This window comes from Capsella rubella, unplaced genomic scaffold, assembly GCF_000375325.1.
Source record: "Capsella rubella cultivar Monte Gargano unplaced genomic scaffold, Caprub1_0 scaffold_4, whole genome shotgun sequence".
Lineage (NCBI taxonomy): Eukaryota > Viridiplantae > Streptophyta > Magnoliopsida > Brassicales > Brassicaceae > Capsella > Capsella rubella.
In genome coordinates, this window is record NW_006238920.1 from 13,699,428 (window position 1) to 13,714,674 (window position 15,247).

Below are 15,247 nucleotides of genomic sequence, written 5' to 3' on the forward strand. Positions count from 1 at the left end.
ATGAATCTTCGCACCACCCCGGCGCGTGTCTCGTTGTCTCTCTCACACCGGACACCAATCATTTGATGCGACACGAGCTTCCAACTACAATTACAATTCTGACCCTTTTGGCTCATCCTCTCATGATGTTATTATTATTATTATGATCAACAGCCCTGGAATCGATCCAAATGCGTTTTCGATTGCGTGTGTTTGTGTACCAGCTGTTTTCCATGTGACTTGCTCGTGATCTTTCTTGCTTGTTGAGACAGTTAGATTTTGATGGCCACTCTAAAATTTGGTCAAAAGGACAATTATATTTGAGAGTTATAAATTTGTCTTCTCTTAAGACAAAATCTATCTCGGACTTATTAATTATGATGGCTTGAGATTTTGTAAATCTAATCTTTCTCGGATTAATAATGATTTTGCGACTTTTTGAAAAACAAAAATCAGAAAAACATTCATAAAAAAAAAACACTTTCATTCGAGGCCTTATTGTGTTTATAAGTAAAAGTGGTATATGGGCCTAATAGGCTCGGCCTTTTTCTCGAGTAAAAGAAACTTGCAATTGCACCTGTCATATGATAATTTTATCCACAAGGAGAAAGTCTTTTGGCTCATCCACTTGTTCAGACTCGTTGATTCGCGAAGAAGGAAAAAAAAAAAAAAATGGCAGTACTCAGCAACGTCTCGTTGTTCTCCTGCTGCAACATCTCTCCAAAACCATCTCTCTCGTCACTCCCTAATTCCCTATCTTCTCGTAGTTCTCATTGTCCCCTTCGTTGCTCACAGGTAATCTCCAATTTGTTTATTTTCACTTGTCTCCAACCTTGAAACGCTGTGTTGACTGAAATTGAGAACCCCAGAGATTAAAAAAAAAGAGGGGTCAATTCTTTTTTGCGGTATTTTGTTATTGGGCAGGAAGGAAAAGAAGTGGTTAGTCCTTTGGGAAGTGTGGTTTTGTCATTAGGAGAAGAGGTTTCAAAGAGAAGTCTACTTGCTCTTGTCTCTGTTTCTCTCTTCTTTGTTGATCCTGCTCTTGCTTTTAAGGTATCCTTTTCTCCTTATCTCCTTTTAAATGTGTATTCTGTAATCTATTGTGGAAGTTATAGAAAAAAAAAAGAAAAGGACTTGGATATGTTGGTGATGATAGTATAAATTCTAAAGCTCGAAACTTTATAGGCAAGTGATGATGAATAGATCACTATTGAAAAGTTGTTGCGAGGAAACGTTAATTGTTGTTACTTGTGGAAATTTATCATTGAGTGTTAAGATTAGGGCTCTTTCTTTGTTGGAAACTGGAATCATTAGTTGAAACAGTCTTCCCTGTAGTTTTCACTCGCAATCTAATGACTGATCTTGTATTTACTATATAGTTTACCCTCCAATTAAGTGTCTCTGAATATGTGATTTAGTACTTTGTGATTTAAGAAGCTAGTGGATTTCATTCCAATTGAGGGACATTGGTCATTTTGTGACTACGATATCATAAGATGTACTTCTGGAGTTCAACTTATTTTCTGGATTTGAATTAAATTCTAAGGGTGGAGGTCCTTATGGACAAGGAGTCACCAGGGGACAGGACTTGTCCGGCAAGGATTTCAGTGGCCAGACTCTCATCAGGCAGGACTTCAAGACGGTAAATACATTATTCAGCTATAGACTGTTATCGTGATCAACATATCTTTCGTTTAATCATCATCTATTTGATGGCATTCTCGGCAGTCCATCCTAAGGCAAGCCAACTTCAAGGGTGCAAAGTTGTTAGGTGCTAGCTTCTTTGATGCAGATCTAACAGGTTTGTTCTCCTTTTCTTTATTGAGGTAGTAGAAGAACTGTAATAGAGATTACGTCTCATTCATGAATGCTAACATTTGTCATCTCGTAAGTCCAGGTGCTGATTTGTCTGAAACTGATCTCCGAGGCGCAGATTTCTCCTTGGCAAACGTAACAAAGGTTGTATTCTATGTTACACATATGTGTCCATTTATGTACCAAAATGTGTATAAAGCTAGGGAAAACAAACATTTCCTTGACATTAATTGTGAATAGTTAGTTAACAATGTTGCATCTTTGCAGGTGAATTTAACGAACGCTAACTTGGAAGGAGCTACTGCTACTGGAAACACATCATTCAAGGGATCAAACATTACAGGCGCAGGTAAAAAGAAGAAACTCTTTCATACTAACAGTAATTAAGTACATCTCTTTATTAACTTTGAGCTTCACATAATGTTTTATACTTTTTTTTTTTTTGTGTGTGTGTATATTTGAATTGGATTTAGACTTCACTGATGTCCCTCTAAGAGATGATCAACGAGAATACCTTTGCAAAATCGCGGATGGGTACGATTGTTCTGCTCTCATCTCTTAGGATCTATCTTATACCCTATCTAAAACGCAGCAGCAGAATGTGGTTAATTATATTGTTTGTGTGTGTTTTTTTTCTTTGTCTCATTAGGGTTAATGCGACCACTGGGAATGCAACGCGGGAGACATTGCTCTGTAACTAAACTGTGAAATGTAAAGCTGTGGATTGTGGCTGTCTTTTTTCAATATCTGATTATTTTTATTAGAGTTTTGACCATTGTTAAAGCTTTTCTTTGTGCATGTTGTTGCAGAGAATGTGTGTATATATACTAACTTCCACATGCTCCGTCTCCGTGGAGGTGATTCCTGGTTTTTGTTTTATTTTTATTGGTGTGAATCACTGTATACCAATTTTTTTGAACTTTATTTGGATCTTAAAACTGGACCAGAAGTTATTTAAAAAAAAAAAAAAAAAAAAAAAAAAAGCTAGAGATACTTAACAAAAACACATGATTTAACAAAACCCTGCAAATTAAATATTGTTAAAAAGACAAAAAAAAAAAAATGACAGCTGGAAATTGTTGACTATGTACATGCATGCAGCACTCGCTGAAATAAGAAATTTGATCAACATTTCTATACAAGGCATTAAATAAAAAAATTTCATTCCTTAAATAAAATCCCAAGAGTAGCATCGGACGTATCATGCTATATAGACACAAAACAAAGGAATTGCGCCTCTCTTTAATTTGTTACAAGGAGAGGTGGGGAAGAAGAGAGACAGGGAAGCCGCCATGAGTACTTCGGCCGGATCTGTTCTCAGTGCATCAGCAGAGCCCTTTGAGCACGACCCTGACCCACGTTGTCTGTTCCTCACGTTTTCCAATGGTTATCCCCTCTCACAGTTCCAGATCTTCACTTTCTTCAACTGGTAAGTGTAACCCTAATCCCTGAATTCAAGAAATGGTTAATAGTTTTTGTTTTGTGCAAATGATTTGTCATAGATACGATAGCACATTTAACTTTTTATCAATGCGTCATAGAAGGTTGACTATGCGTAGACACACGTATTCTATAGATAGATTGATGGCCTGTAACAATTTTGGTTTAGTTTGTATATAAGCTATGTCTAATGTAATAGATCTCGACTTGCATCTCACACTGTGCTTCGTGATATAACCATTTCTTTTTTTTTGGGTGGTCTATTATTACTTCTCTTATACAATATACAGTACAATTGGTTCATTTATGTGTATATTTATATATGTGATGATGATGATTAGTATGTTCCCATGTGCTGTGGAGGAAGTGTTTGTGAACGACCCTTGGGAATCAGGCATGTTGGGTAAGAATGGCTTGTTTGGGAAAGTGAGGTTCAAGTATTCCAACATACCAAACATTGTGATGGGCCCTAACGAGAAGGTGTTTTTTTCCGTCTATGGGCGTCCTATGATCTGCAGAAGGTTTATCAGTAAGAGTTTGAGAACCGGCGACGATGAAGCAGCAGCCCTCGGTGATGGTCGTGAGTGATTTGGGATTCGAGTTGATGAGGTGAAACCCTTTTGTTGTATGTATCAATGAAAGGCTTAGTTTCTTGAATAAACTCCGTTGTTGTTGTTGGTTTTTTCTTCTATTTCATGAATAAGGGAGGATCGTCCATTCTTGTGGAACTGATCATCACCATGTTTATCTTTTTACAGAGATTTTATCTTGTGGTTGACAAACTATTTTGCAATATGTTTTATTCTAAGTGGTTGAAACTTTATCTGGTTATTAGTTTTTAGGTCATTTTTAAGGAAACTGAGTTGGGGAAAGACTCTGACTTTTGACTAGTTAATGTGTCTTTTGACTAGTTAATGTGTATAGTATACAGTCGCTAAGGTTAGAACTGTTTATTTGATTTTATAAACAAACATTATATATTGCACATAATCTGAGAAATTGTTTTACATATATAGATATTAAATCAACCAATATCATTGTGAATTTTTACATATAGTTATAGTTTCTTACTTTGAAGTATACTTGCTGGAGAGTCGCAAAAGATTTGTGTTTTTTTTTTTTTTTTGTATATATTCTGATAAAGTTGAAACGAACCTCGCAGTATAGGCTCTTGGCTATATTGTAAGAGTTAGAGCCCATAATCAAGAAATTAGCTTGTTAATCATGTTGTAATCAGTTATATAATATATCTTACATCAAAAATAAAAGATATATAAAGGAGTTGAATTCAGTTTAGTTGATCCGACCATGTAATGTAAATAAAACAATATATTTTTGTGTGTTCGTTTGTTATTTTGTTTTCTAAATCGTAAATAACAAAGCTGCAAATGTGCGATTAGAAATCACTTTTATTAATCTGTGGTTTTTAAACGAAAAATAACAGTAATTAAACATTGGAACTCATCAGCTCGGAAATTAAAACATAGATTCATGTAGATAAACCGTCAGCCGGTCGGAGGCCCTGTCGAAAGTTTCGCCGACCAGTTCAGCTGCAGCACGTATACTCTCCATTTGACTCTCACTGTGACCCAAAGGCATGTATAAGTCCACACGTTCCAACTCACGACAGAGCCCAATCAGATATTTGAGAACCTGTAACTCATGTGTCCCTGCACCAAAATTCCAGATTTCAACGTTTTTCAGTGTCTCGTACCTCGTAAAATAATGCTGAGTGATTGTAAGCATCCAATATGTATCTGGATCGACTTCAGGTGCCGCCATTTGGACAGGCCTAGAAACAAGCAACTGGAAGGTCAAGGTTTCCAGAAATGGACAGCTATTGATCATGTAGCTGATTCCAATGAACTCCTGAGGTTCAAGATTCGCCATCAGCACCATCTGTCTGGCCTCCATGTCTACTTTTACTCGTTTCAGTTGATTCCTAACCTGGATCACTTGAAGGAGAAATGGACAGACCATCAATGTCTTAGCGGATGAAAGACTGGAGAGGAGATCGCAAAGCTGTGTTCCAAGCCCATCATGGTAAGATCTCTCTTGACGGAAGTCCAGTGACACTTCATCTAGACGCTCATTCACATTCTTGAATCCAAAGCGATGGACTTTACCAGAATACTTAAAGACCTCGACATTTGGCAGCTCGAGTGTAGAGGACTGCACTGCGAAGCCACAGTTCTTGAAAACCAGTCTGCTTAACCGGTTGTTGTATCCGGTTATCGCTTCAAGACCAACTTGCCAGCAATTCTTGATGTGCAGGCTCTCGAGGAGAGGTGTCTTTGACAGCAAAGGCATGATCAACATGACTTGCATCCACCCAAAGTAGAGGCGCTCTATCGAACCCGCTTCTGCAAGCTTTGATGGATCGAACCGACAGGCGAGTAACTTCAACGTCACGAGGGTGGTTACTCTGTAGAAGCTCTCCGGCATTTGAATCATATTTTCTGCTTCTCCTCTTTCTACTGCTTCTCTGTTAGCCCAACGCCGCTCCGAGAAATCAAGAAGGAGATTCTTGACCTTTCTGATGGCTGCGAATTCGATCAGCACCTGCATCTCTGCTTCGAAGCCGACCGGTCTAGAGAAGGAGAGCTCGAAGCTTTCAATAACTCCTCCGGCATAATTGGAAACCCAATTTATCATGTATTGAACGAACCGAGCTCTTTTAGTCTGCTGATCTTCGATGTTGTCGTAAGTCCTCAAGATCTGCACCTCGTTGAACGAAATATTTCTTACTTCACGGTACAACTCTCTCCAGCGTCTCGACAAGACGCTGGTCCTTAAGGCTTCTTTGAATGGCAAACATGATATTATGAGGATCAGAAGAAAATCTGGTAGCATAGAGATGACATCAAGTGGGTTAGGTGCAACCATTGCTAGTGTTTTTGAGAAGATAAGAGAAGAGAATAAATGGATTCAACGAAAAGCTGATGTTTGTGTGTTTATTTGTGATATCTAGTCTTAGACCTAAACACGAAATTATATAGAAGAAAAAATGATTACATTCCATATCTTTTCAAGGAAACCCTATATATTTTTTTTTAGTATTTTTTTTTTCTAGCTGTATAAAGCGGGGTCAAATGGCATTGTATCTTTTTTTCGATTGATTTCTATACCAAAACATTCAAAAGTTGAATATTTTTTCAAAAAAAAAGAAATATATCTACTTAAAATCCGAAATATCATTATATAAAAGTAGAATGTCATCTCTAGTATGTACAAGTATGGTATTTGCAAGGTAAGAGATGGATAGAACTTAACAAAATAAAAAGATAACATACCTTTCTTGACGTCTTTCTTGGTGTCAATGAGATAGTCTCAAGAATGTGATGATGTAATAGTAATGACTTTGCTTGATTTCTATATTCTCTTCCTGAAAATCCCTCCGGAGTTATTTCCTGCTATATACGAATTTAGCAAGGCATTCTCAAGATTTCTTTTTCAAAGTTAATCACTAATGACGTGTCTCTTTCATCTTTACAAAATTTAATTACTCCTGCAATGACTACTTCGTTTTTGTGTTGTTAAAATCTCTTTATCACCTTTCTCTCAAGTTTTTTGTTTTCTCTAATCCGAACTTCTTCCGTTGGACAAAGACTAATATGTTAAATGATGTGAATTTGAAGGCTTAAACCTGTTTTTATATTGAGTCATATAAACAGAGAGCCATTTTAATTTTAACTATTAATTACATGTATTCTTCAGATCGATTCATTCTCATGAGCAAACAAATTATATTTTTATTAAGCAAAAAGATACTTTTGTTATTAACTTGAAGATACACAGTGAAACGGAAGGATGATGTTAGACATGATGGGATAAATAAATAAAAATACGAAAAAGAAACATTATTTGAGAAACCAAGTAGAGCTTAAAAAAAAAGAACAAATCAAACAAAGTTTTGTGTGGGAGAAAAAGAACAAATATATATTGTTTTGTTTCGTGTAGTATAAACAAGAAACCATCTATGTTCCTTGGGGCGGAGCCGGAGAAGTATTACTTCTGCACAACTTGGAGAACGGAAGCCACAGTCCCAATCAGAGTCAACACAAGGATAACGACGGCAGCAACGGTGGCAGTTCCGGTCCAAAGATCTTTAAAGTAAACTCGCCGGAGCGTGGCAATGGATCTGTTGAGACGGCTCTCGTAGTGTTGGTTGAGTCTTTCGGCTATTTCGTAATAGTGAGATCCAAAATCCACTAGCCCTAAACATAGTTTGTTCACCATTTCCGCCACTGACGCTTGATGTCCTAACCAATTCTTTATAACTCCTATTAATGCAAAATGCTGAGATGTGTTAATTAGGACTCTCATAATTGAAAAAGGCAAAATTTTCGTACAAAGCGTTACAAAGAAAAAGACGAATTGGTTAGTTTTTTTGTTTTTTGACAGGTCGACGAAGTGATTGATAACTTGATTTGTTTTTGAAAATCTATTAAACTAAAACAGATTTTGCTAAAAACAAGAATCTAGACGTAAACCGGAACCCACTTGTGCAAGTGTCACATACCAAAATTTATGAAAACCTGGATTGAGCAAATGCGGAATACGTACCTACCGTCTCATATTTCTCTATGACCGAGATATTTGTAAAGTGTTGTTACCTTTCTTTACGAGCAAGTCAACGTCTTGATCGGTATCAATGAGAAAATCCAAAAAGGCAATGTAGTTACAAACATAAGCAGTGAGAGGGTAATGGCATTGCTCCAGCGCCATTAAGTTCCTCATAACCCTCTCGGTGTTGTCGTCCGCTAAGAAACAAGGTATCTTCAAGATCCCACGTTCGAAAGTAATCACCAACGATAACTCGTTTTTCTTATCAAGATGCGCAAAATCTACTCCAGCACTGTCTAGTTTGTCTGCGTTGTGCAGACTCTTTATGCTCTTAGCCTCTACGCTTCTCATTTGTTCTTTTGTCAAACAAAGTGTTTCCACTCGGATACGTCGAAACAAATCTGTAAAATGTCGGAAATTCATTCCTTCTTTGACCTCTCCTTCCAACCTAAAAGCTCGAAGGATAATGTCACGGAACGTTTCCCTGATTTTAAGATTTAAGATAAAAAGTTCAGAGAGTTCCTCTAAAAGGACATAAGGGAGTTGGTTCTCGAGCAAGATTAAGTCTTCCAAAATAGTGGTAATGAAACAAGGCTTCTGGAAAAGAATGTCTTCTTCATGGACAAGGATTTCTTCTTTCTTGTTGATTTTTCGAGTAGTGGCGGTCTGAATGAAGAACGCTAGTATGAACACCGAGTCGAGGAGGATCATTTCCACGAATTCTTGGGATTTGATCCATTCCGTTGATTCGGCGTAGCTTTCTCTTATGAATTTCTCATTCGTTTTTATGATTGAACTCAAATCATCAACAATTTTCTCCCCATATTTATTGGCAATAGCATTAAGGTACTTCTTTTTGTGAAGCTCCATGTTCATATAGTCCAAATATCTGGAGCAACCCAAACGCATTAGCATAAAAACCAATTACTTAAAAAACAGAAAAATCTGTATGTTCAAACTAAACACAAATAATACTACGTACTTCAAAGTATATTTGTTGATAAACGTTAACTCAAGCGGGAAACGTAACGATATACGAGAGAAAACACTACAAAGCTATGGTTAAATACACATTGATTTAGCATGATATAAATGTAAACGTAACACACAAGCGCCAAGAAAAAAATTCAGAAACTATCTAGCCTTTTATCCGTATGGTTTATATATAAAGAAAATTTGAGGAGTAGGTACCTTAAATCGTTTTTGGAGAGCTCAAGGGCTTTAGCTTTCTTAGAATGTTGAAGTGGACCTAAGAGAAGCATCTGAGGAGTGTATGCCTCTGGATTCACTCTCCGTAGCCGGTTTGGCACTCTATAGATGCAACAGTACTCTTTGCTAAACGAAGAAGGCCATATACCGGAAACCTCAACTGATTCATCCGGTCTAGTCGGTTTAGTCTTGGACGAAACAACCTTTGCTTTCTCAGCTGTTCTGTGTTTAGGAACCCATGGATCATGAAATCCTTCACTCCATCTACCCACGTGACCAGTTCCAGTTTCATTCTCCGTCGCTAGTTGTATTCCTTGTTCTAGATCCCCCATCAGCGATGACGTTGGTTTCTTAGTATATATTTTAATTGTGCATGAGTTGTTACAATACGAGGTTAGCTAAGGGTTTATATAAGATCACAAAAGGAGAATGACGTGAGTATGAAACTATCCAATTCAAGCATTTTTATATTGCTTCTGCCTTGGGGAAAATATTCATATCCCAACCTTTTTCCATTCCTTTATTTGTTTTCTTCTTTAAATTATCGTTCGGGCAAAGAATTATGCTGTCAGGATGTGAAAGTCCAACGCGGAACACACTGGACCATTCTGATGTTCCTCACACAAGTTTCTTAACAATCACTAGAGGCTAGCTAGAGCCCATCATAATATCATCCCATTGGGGCATTGGCCTTTAACTCTGCCCCTATATTTTTTCATTTGGATTGGAGCTATATATATATATATATATATATAAGTTTATCAAGACAATTTCGGCGCTTCTTTGATTCGTTCCAATCATATGCAAATAATTATTTCGACAGGTGATACTAAACGGTGTTAATTTTTATTTACGGTTTCGAATATAATGAAATATGTTAGAGAATTTGTTGGATTAGTTTTGTGGAGAAAAAACATTATATCAACAACTTGACCTACAAAATTCTCATGACCGTATGGATGAATGACACATCGTTGATTATTTACAGTATTTAATTTTCATTGACTAATATAAATTATATTTTTTCATGTAAAAAAGAAGGTAAAGTTACAAGAGCTGTGAGCATATAATCCAAAATAAAGTTGGAAATATAATAAGAAAAAGTAAATAAAGAAGCAGAAACTTCAAGAATTATTCGTGGGGGTGGAAAAATAGGGAGAGAAGAAAAGTAGATCATTATCAAATTTTGTCTCTTTAATGATGCAATTTAATATGAAAAAATGAAAATTATGGAGACAAAGACAATTCGTAGGGCACCCACTAATAGATATACAAAATGATGTGATGTAGATCTGTTTCTCTCTTAGTTTTGTTCTTCCTATATATTATATACCTTTTCCCTTGCATGATTGGATTTTTTTAAATATAAATCAGGTCTTAATTTAGTTTTAACCATTAGAAAAGGTATTCAAGAAAGGCCTAAATCCCCGTATTTAATTTCGTTTTAACTCTTTATGTATCATGAAATATTGATGTCGACTACCAACGTTGTTGTTAATTTTATGGCTTGTAATTCAAAATTTAGTATTTATTGAAGATAAAAGAAAAATGTTTATGGCTTTTATTACATATTTCGTTTGATGTCGCTTAGTCTTAGATTATGGATTTAAATTGACAATAAATTAGTAGTAAACATTTTCTGTAATAAAGTAAGTAAATAGTATCCCATAGCCGTTAATCTTACAGTGAAATGTTACAATATCCAACGTGAAAAAAAAACACTTTAGTAATCATCATTATAATGTTGCAACTTTTTGAGACTAATTTCTTATATCATTCACTTATTATCATAAAATTCGTTTACATTTGCCTCTTGTAAATATATTTATAAAAAGAAAAATGTTTTTATTGAATTATTTTTATAATTGTGATTTTGTTTCAATGTCAGCACTCAGCAGAAGAAAATATGGCTTCGTTCGTTCCACATGTAAACGCAGATGCAAAAAAAAAACAAATATGCTTTTGGAAACAATGACTCCTTAATTAGACTTATTATGTAGAGCACAGAGAAATTTCAATAGATGTTTTCATAAAGGCTTTGAAATCACAACGCGTTTTAAATATATATTAATCACAGCCGTGTTGTTTATTATAAAACTATAATGATATTTAGTCGGACCAAAAGCAAGATTTGGAGGATCTGAAATTTGGTGTGGCCCAAAGGGATGTTACCACTCAACGAACTTCCACAATTACCAAAAAAAAACTATGATAGATACGTTTATGATTTCAGTGGAAAATACAAATAGAAAACATTTCCTTGGATTACTATCCTGTTTTTAGCTGACAAACTTTGTCATCATCAAGTAACATGGCTTTTTCAAACAACAACAAAAAATAAATTCTTGGAAATATTCGTAATATATTTTTGTAAAAAATTGAGTTGATTTTCATTTTCATATAGCAATATATATTCAATAATGATTGTTTGAGCTTTGAAATACAAACAAGACATGTTTGAGAATTTATATATTAAAATACGAGTTTTGATAGTTATCTTGTCTAAACAATGTATTGAGTATATATCATATAAATCAATGTCGAGAAAGAGTTTATAAGTTTCTTTTTATTGTTGCTAAATTCTATGTGAGTTCCTCACTCAAGGGGAAAAAGTAAAACTACTTGCACACAGAAAAGTAGTGGCTCAAATTAAATTACGAAACTATATGTATTATTAATTACGATCTAAATTAATACTACTAGTAGTAGTAGTTGTTAACTTATAAAAAGAAAAAAAGAAAAACAAGCTGGATCGACGAGAAAAGCAATACGTCTCTCATGAATCTTGGTCCATCGCCTAGTGAAAACAATTCCAAAATTTTGATTTTGATTTTAATATTTTTATAAATAAATAATGGGTGACCTCTTTTTAAGGGAAACAGAGAATTGAATGAACAAAAGAGTGAGAGGGAACATCATATTTATGTTTCTGAACCGCTCCCTCCCTTACCCCTTTGATACGTATCGATGCATTATATGCACATTTTCGTACTTTAATATATGTGTATATAGCTTTAAACATTTGCGATAGTTTCTATACGAAATAGAAGGGCATTTAGATTGAGAAACTCTAGCTAAGGACCACTCTTTTCCCTTATCGTGTGTGGTTGTATTCACCAAAATTTTTGTTTTACCTTTTATCATATGTGACTGTCAGTACTCATCAGTAGTATCTTAAAAGGTTCTATAAATAAACATCCTTACATGGTTTGAGATTTGACCTCTACCGTTGATTACTTTACTAACCAGATGGTGACAATTTCAATTGCTTCTTTCTTCCTTTACTAGTAGTCTCTACTCTCTACACTACATGTTTTTGTTGTATTAAGTTAACTATTCTCTCTCAAGGCTCTCGAATGGTAAAGGAAACTATATGAGATAAAGAAACCAAAATTGAATAATATAACATGAAGATTAGAGAATGTTAATTTCTTATTCGATTTGTTCTTCATCATATTTAATTAGTGGATGAGCATTTTGCTTCTAACAAAATGTTTTTTTTTTCCTTTGTCGACAAAAAAATAATAACAAAAGTTTTCTTACTCTTGATATTTTTGGTTTTGTAACACTTAAAAATTGAGTGGCATGTGCGCCATGTGTGCCCATTGACTAACACTAAAATATTTTTATGAAATCTCGCATCAATCATCGTATTTTGCTCGCAGATTTTCCCACAAACCTCTGCTCTCCTTTTCTAATAGTTTTAGACTTTTATTTTGTATCTATCTGCATTATTATCATAACTTACAATTGTATAATTTGTAGAAATTAGAAAAGCTTTTTTTTTTCCCTCTTTCAAGCTCAATCACAGCTATATATATACGTTATGTTTTTTTTTTATAGAAACTATTTCAAACCTATCGTCGTGTATTTTCAAACTATATATATAGAAATATACGAAATTTCCTAATTTATTTCAAACCTACTAACCTACCGTCGTATATTTCCAAACTATATGTATAGAATTATACCTAATTTCCTAATTTATTTCAAATGTACACCCACTTATGTAGATATAAGTCTTAGCAATTGAGCGATACTTTGAATTCCTAAACGTTTCTCTTACCAGTTAATCTCTTATGATCAATACACACACACGTAATCGTTTTAGACGATATAAAAGTCGGTCTTCGTTTTGATTATTAATTTCCAGCTAATACCCAAATTAAAATGCTAGGGATCAAACATAGAAATTCTGTTTTTTTTCTACAAAAATCAACTAGTGTCAATTTCTATCTAGAAGTCTAGAACTAATATTTTTGACGTTTTATGATTTGCCATATAAAAACGTTATTCACCTGTACTATATATTGTCATCATGTTATTATTATACTAGTATCATATGTACCTACCATATAAAAACGTTATTCAAGTGTACTATTTTTCATCATTTCATGTTTTTACTACTATGTACCATCATCGCAGCTATCACACAACGTAATGTCAATTTCTTATCACCAAGGGTGAATATAACATTGATATCGGACTATATAATAAAAACAAATGAGAACCTGCAGATCAGTGTGGCTAATGGGGTCAATATTCCTCAATCAACTGAAAAGATTCTAAATGAACAATAGCCACACTTTCCTGAAGTGGACAGTACTAAGCTACTAGCTCAAATATTACATTATCATATGAGCTATATAGTATATAGAATATATGTCTGCATGCATGTGTATATGTGCGTATACTGTATACGTATACGTGTGAATAATGCGTTCATTGTTCAATGATTCTTGTATAATCACAGCTGGGGGAATTTATAAACAAAAATTGAAGGAGCTAGTGTTTTCAATATTTATTGTGGTGGCCAATGAACATATTTAATAAATATCAAAAAATAAAGTGGGTTTTCTTAATTAATTATGATGGCGCCGAATCGAATATGACGTACTAACAAGTAACAACAGTGTTTCATTAATATACTCCCAACATATAACTATATTATACAGTTTCTATATACAAATTCGCAATTCACATAAATTTGATATGGTACGTGTACGTATTATATTAAATCAGAATTTAATACCTAGACCCATTCGTATTAATTAAAATCTAATGACGTGGACAGCCATCTCAATTATGCTTCCATGCCTTTATTATATTTTTCTTCCTCTCGAGAAGGAAGGAAACAAAAAGCTTAATGACATTTAATTATGAAAAATTAATTGAATGAGACATGGCTTAATGCCTTGGTCTTTTTTTTTTTTTTTTTTTTTTTTTTGTCGACAGCTTAATGCCTTGGTCAAGGAGGTATGAATCTTGTGTTGATTTTTTTAATTCATTGTACTCTCGACTTATTTACGGCACGTGTAATCAAATACCTCTGGCAGACATATACAACTTGATTATTATTAATTCGGACATAATTAACTACCTTCGTAATAAGTCGTAACTTTAAAAGCATTACAAAACAAAGAAAAAAACAAGACCTTAACAAGTCTTTTAATAGACCTCCAAAACCTACTACGTAGTACGTACCGTATAATATAGGTTTTTTAATTTTAATTTTGTGCGGGGGTTGAATAATATATAAAGATCGCGTAAGAGTCACTGAGTCAGTCAATGTTTGTATGGGGTTCTCTCTATTCCGAGTCTTTGCCATCGTGCTCTATGTTTCCTTGAAGTTACCAATCAAACATATATACAATACGAACGAAATAGAACTCTACGAGAATAGTTGCTAACCTTTTGACATATGACGACGAACGTACATGTAACGTGACACACTTAACCCCTATTTTTGTTTGGACGAAATGAATGGTTGAAGAATGGGGAAATTCATGTGTTTAAGAGGTGACGCACATGCACGAGGGTCGGCCCTTATTTGACGAGAATGAACAAAATAAAAACAATCCAACGACTGCCATGCAATTTAATTTTACAATACATAAAATAACCTTTTATTTTTGGTTGTCTGTAAGAAAAATACATAATAATTTATTTTTATTTTCGGTTGTGTGTAAAAAAAAAAACATAATAAATAAAAACCATGTCGTATGTATTAATTTTCACATGGAACAAAACTGGTTCGCTAAAACTGTGAATCTCAATAATATCTTTTTGTTCCATGGACCCCAATCCATACTGCCTCCTTCGTTTTTATTTATTATTTACAAACCAAAAATAAAATATATATATATATATATTTCTTTTCCTTATAATATAAAAAAGCCAAAGAAAAGAAAAGAAAAAAAGAGATTTTGTGGAGGAATATTAATACAGCCCACTTCTC

The 15,247-nt window shown here is 34.4% G+C and overlaps 4 protein-coding genes across 5 annotated transcripts; 2 read left to right on the plus strand and 2 right to left on the minus strand.

Annotated features, from left to right (window-relative positions):
• Window positions 1–590: 590 nt before the first annotated feature.
• Window positions 591–2,740, plus strand: LOC17887906 (thylakoid lumenal 15 kDa protein 1, chloroplastic). 2 transcript variants are annotated; one of them, XM_023784343.1, is made up of 9 exons: window positions 591–774; window positions 904–1,032; window positions 1,526–1,621; window positions 1,708–1,780; window positions 1,877–1,938; window positions 2,062–2,143; window positions 2,268–2,328; window positions 2,444–2,505; window positions 2,604–2,740. In XM_023784343.1, the coding sequence occupies exons 1-8, from the start codon at window positions 652–654 to the stop codon at window positions 2,493–2,495; spliced, it is 678 nt and encodes a 225-aa protein (XP_023640111.1). In that variant the 5' UTR covers window positions 591–651; the 3' UTR covers window positions 2,496–2,505; window positions 2,604–2,740. The 2 variants fall into 2 exon arrangements, with proteins under 2 accessions (XP_023640111.1, XP_006294952.1); XM_006294890.2 differs by having other exon boundaries at window positions 2,444–2,740.
• A 179-nt stretch (window positions 2,741–2,919) lies between these two features.
• Window positions 2,920–4,049, plus strand: LOC17888635. The gene is made up of 2 exons (XM_023785036.1): window positions 2,920–3,223; window positions 3,576–4,049. The coding sequence occupies exons 1-2, from the start codon at window positions 3,087–3,089 to the stop codon at window positions 3,820–3,822; spliced, it is 384 nt and encodes a 127-aa protein (XP_023640804.1). The 5' UTR covers window positions 2,920–3,086; the 3' UTR covers window positions 3,823–4,049.
• Window positions 4,050–4,710: 661 nt separating this feature from the next.
• On the minus strand, window positions 4,711–6,120 carry LOC17888792 (F-box protein At3g62230). Its single transcript, XM_006295565.1, has one exon. It carries the CDS (start codon window positions 6,118–6,120, stop codon window positions 4,711–4,713), a length of 1,410 nt encoding a protein of 469 aa, XP_006295627.1.
• Window positions 6,121–7,142: 1,022 nt separating this feature from the next.
• Window positions 7,143–9,341, minus strand: LOC17888834 (UPF0481 protein At3g47200). Its single transcript, XM_006294041.2, has 3 exons — window positions 8,992–9,341; window positions 7,851–8,689; window positions 7,143–7,517 (listed from the first exon to the last, which is right to left on the minus strand). Exons 1-3 carry the CDS (start codon window positions 9,339–9,341, stop codon window positions 7,243–7,245), a joined length of 1,464 nt encoding a protein of 487 aa, XP_006294103.1. The 3' UTR covers window positions 7,143–7,242.
• Window positions 9,342–15,247: the final 5,906 nt, after the last annotated feature.

Coding starts and splice junctions, on each gene's coding strand:
- LOC17888792 (XM_006295565.1), bottom strand. CDS start 6,120: ATGGTTGCACCTAACCCACTTGATGTCATCTCTATGCTACCAGATTTT.
- LOC17887906 (XM_006294890.2), top strand. CDS start 652: ATGGCAGTACTCAGCAACGTCTCGTTGTTCTCCTGCTGCAACATCTCT. Junction 1,622..1,707: donor TCAGGCAGGACTTCAAGACG/GTAAATACATTA, acceptor CATTCTCGGCAG/TCCATCCTAAGGCAAGCCAA. Junction 2,329..2,443: donor CTTTGCAAAATCGCGGATGG/GTACGATTGTTC, acceptor TTGTCTCATTAG/GGTTAATGCGACCACTGGGA.
- LOC17888635 (XM_023785036.1), top strand. CDS start 3,087: ATGAGTACTTCGGCCGGATCTGTTCTCAGTGCATCAGCAGAGCCCTTT. Junction 3,224..3,575: donor ATCTTCACTTTCTTCAACTG/GTAAGTGTAACC, acceptor GATGATGATTAG/TATGTTCCCATGTGCTGTGG.
- LOC17888834 (XM_006294041.2), bottom strand. CDS start 9,341: ATGGGGGATCTAGAACAAGGAATACAACTAGCGACGGAGAATGAAACT. Junction 8,690..8,991: donor CTCTCCAAAAACGATTTAAG/GTACCTACTCCT, acceptor GGGTTGCTCCAG/ATATTTGGACTATATGAACA. Junction 7,518..7,850: donor TGACTTGCTCGTAAAGAAAG/GTAACAACACTT, acceptor TTGCATTAATAG/GAGTTATAAAGAATTGGTTA.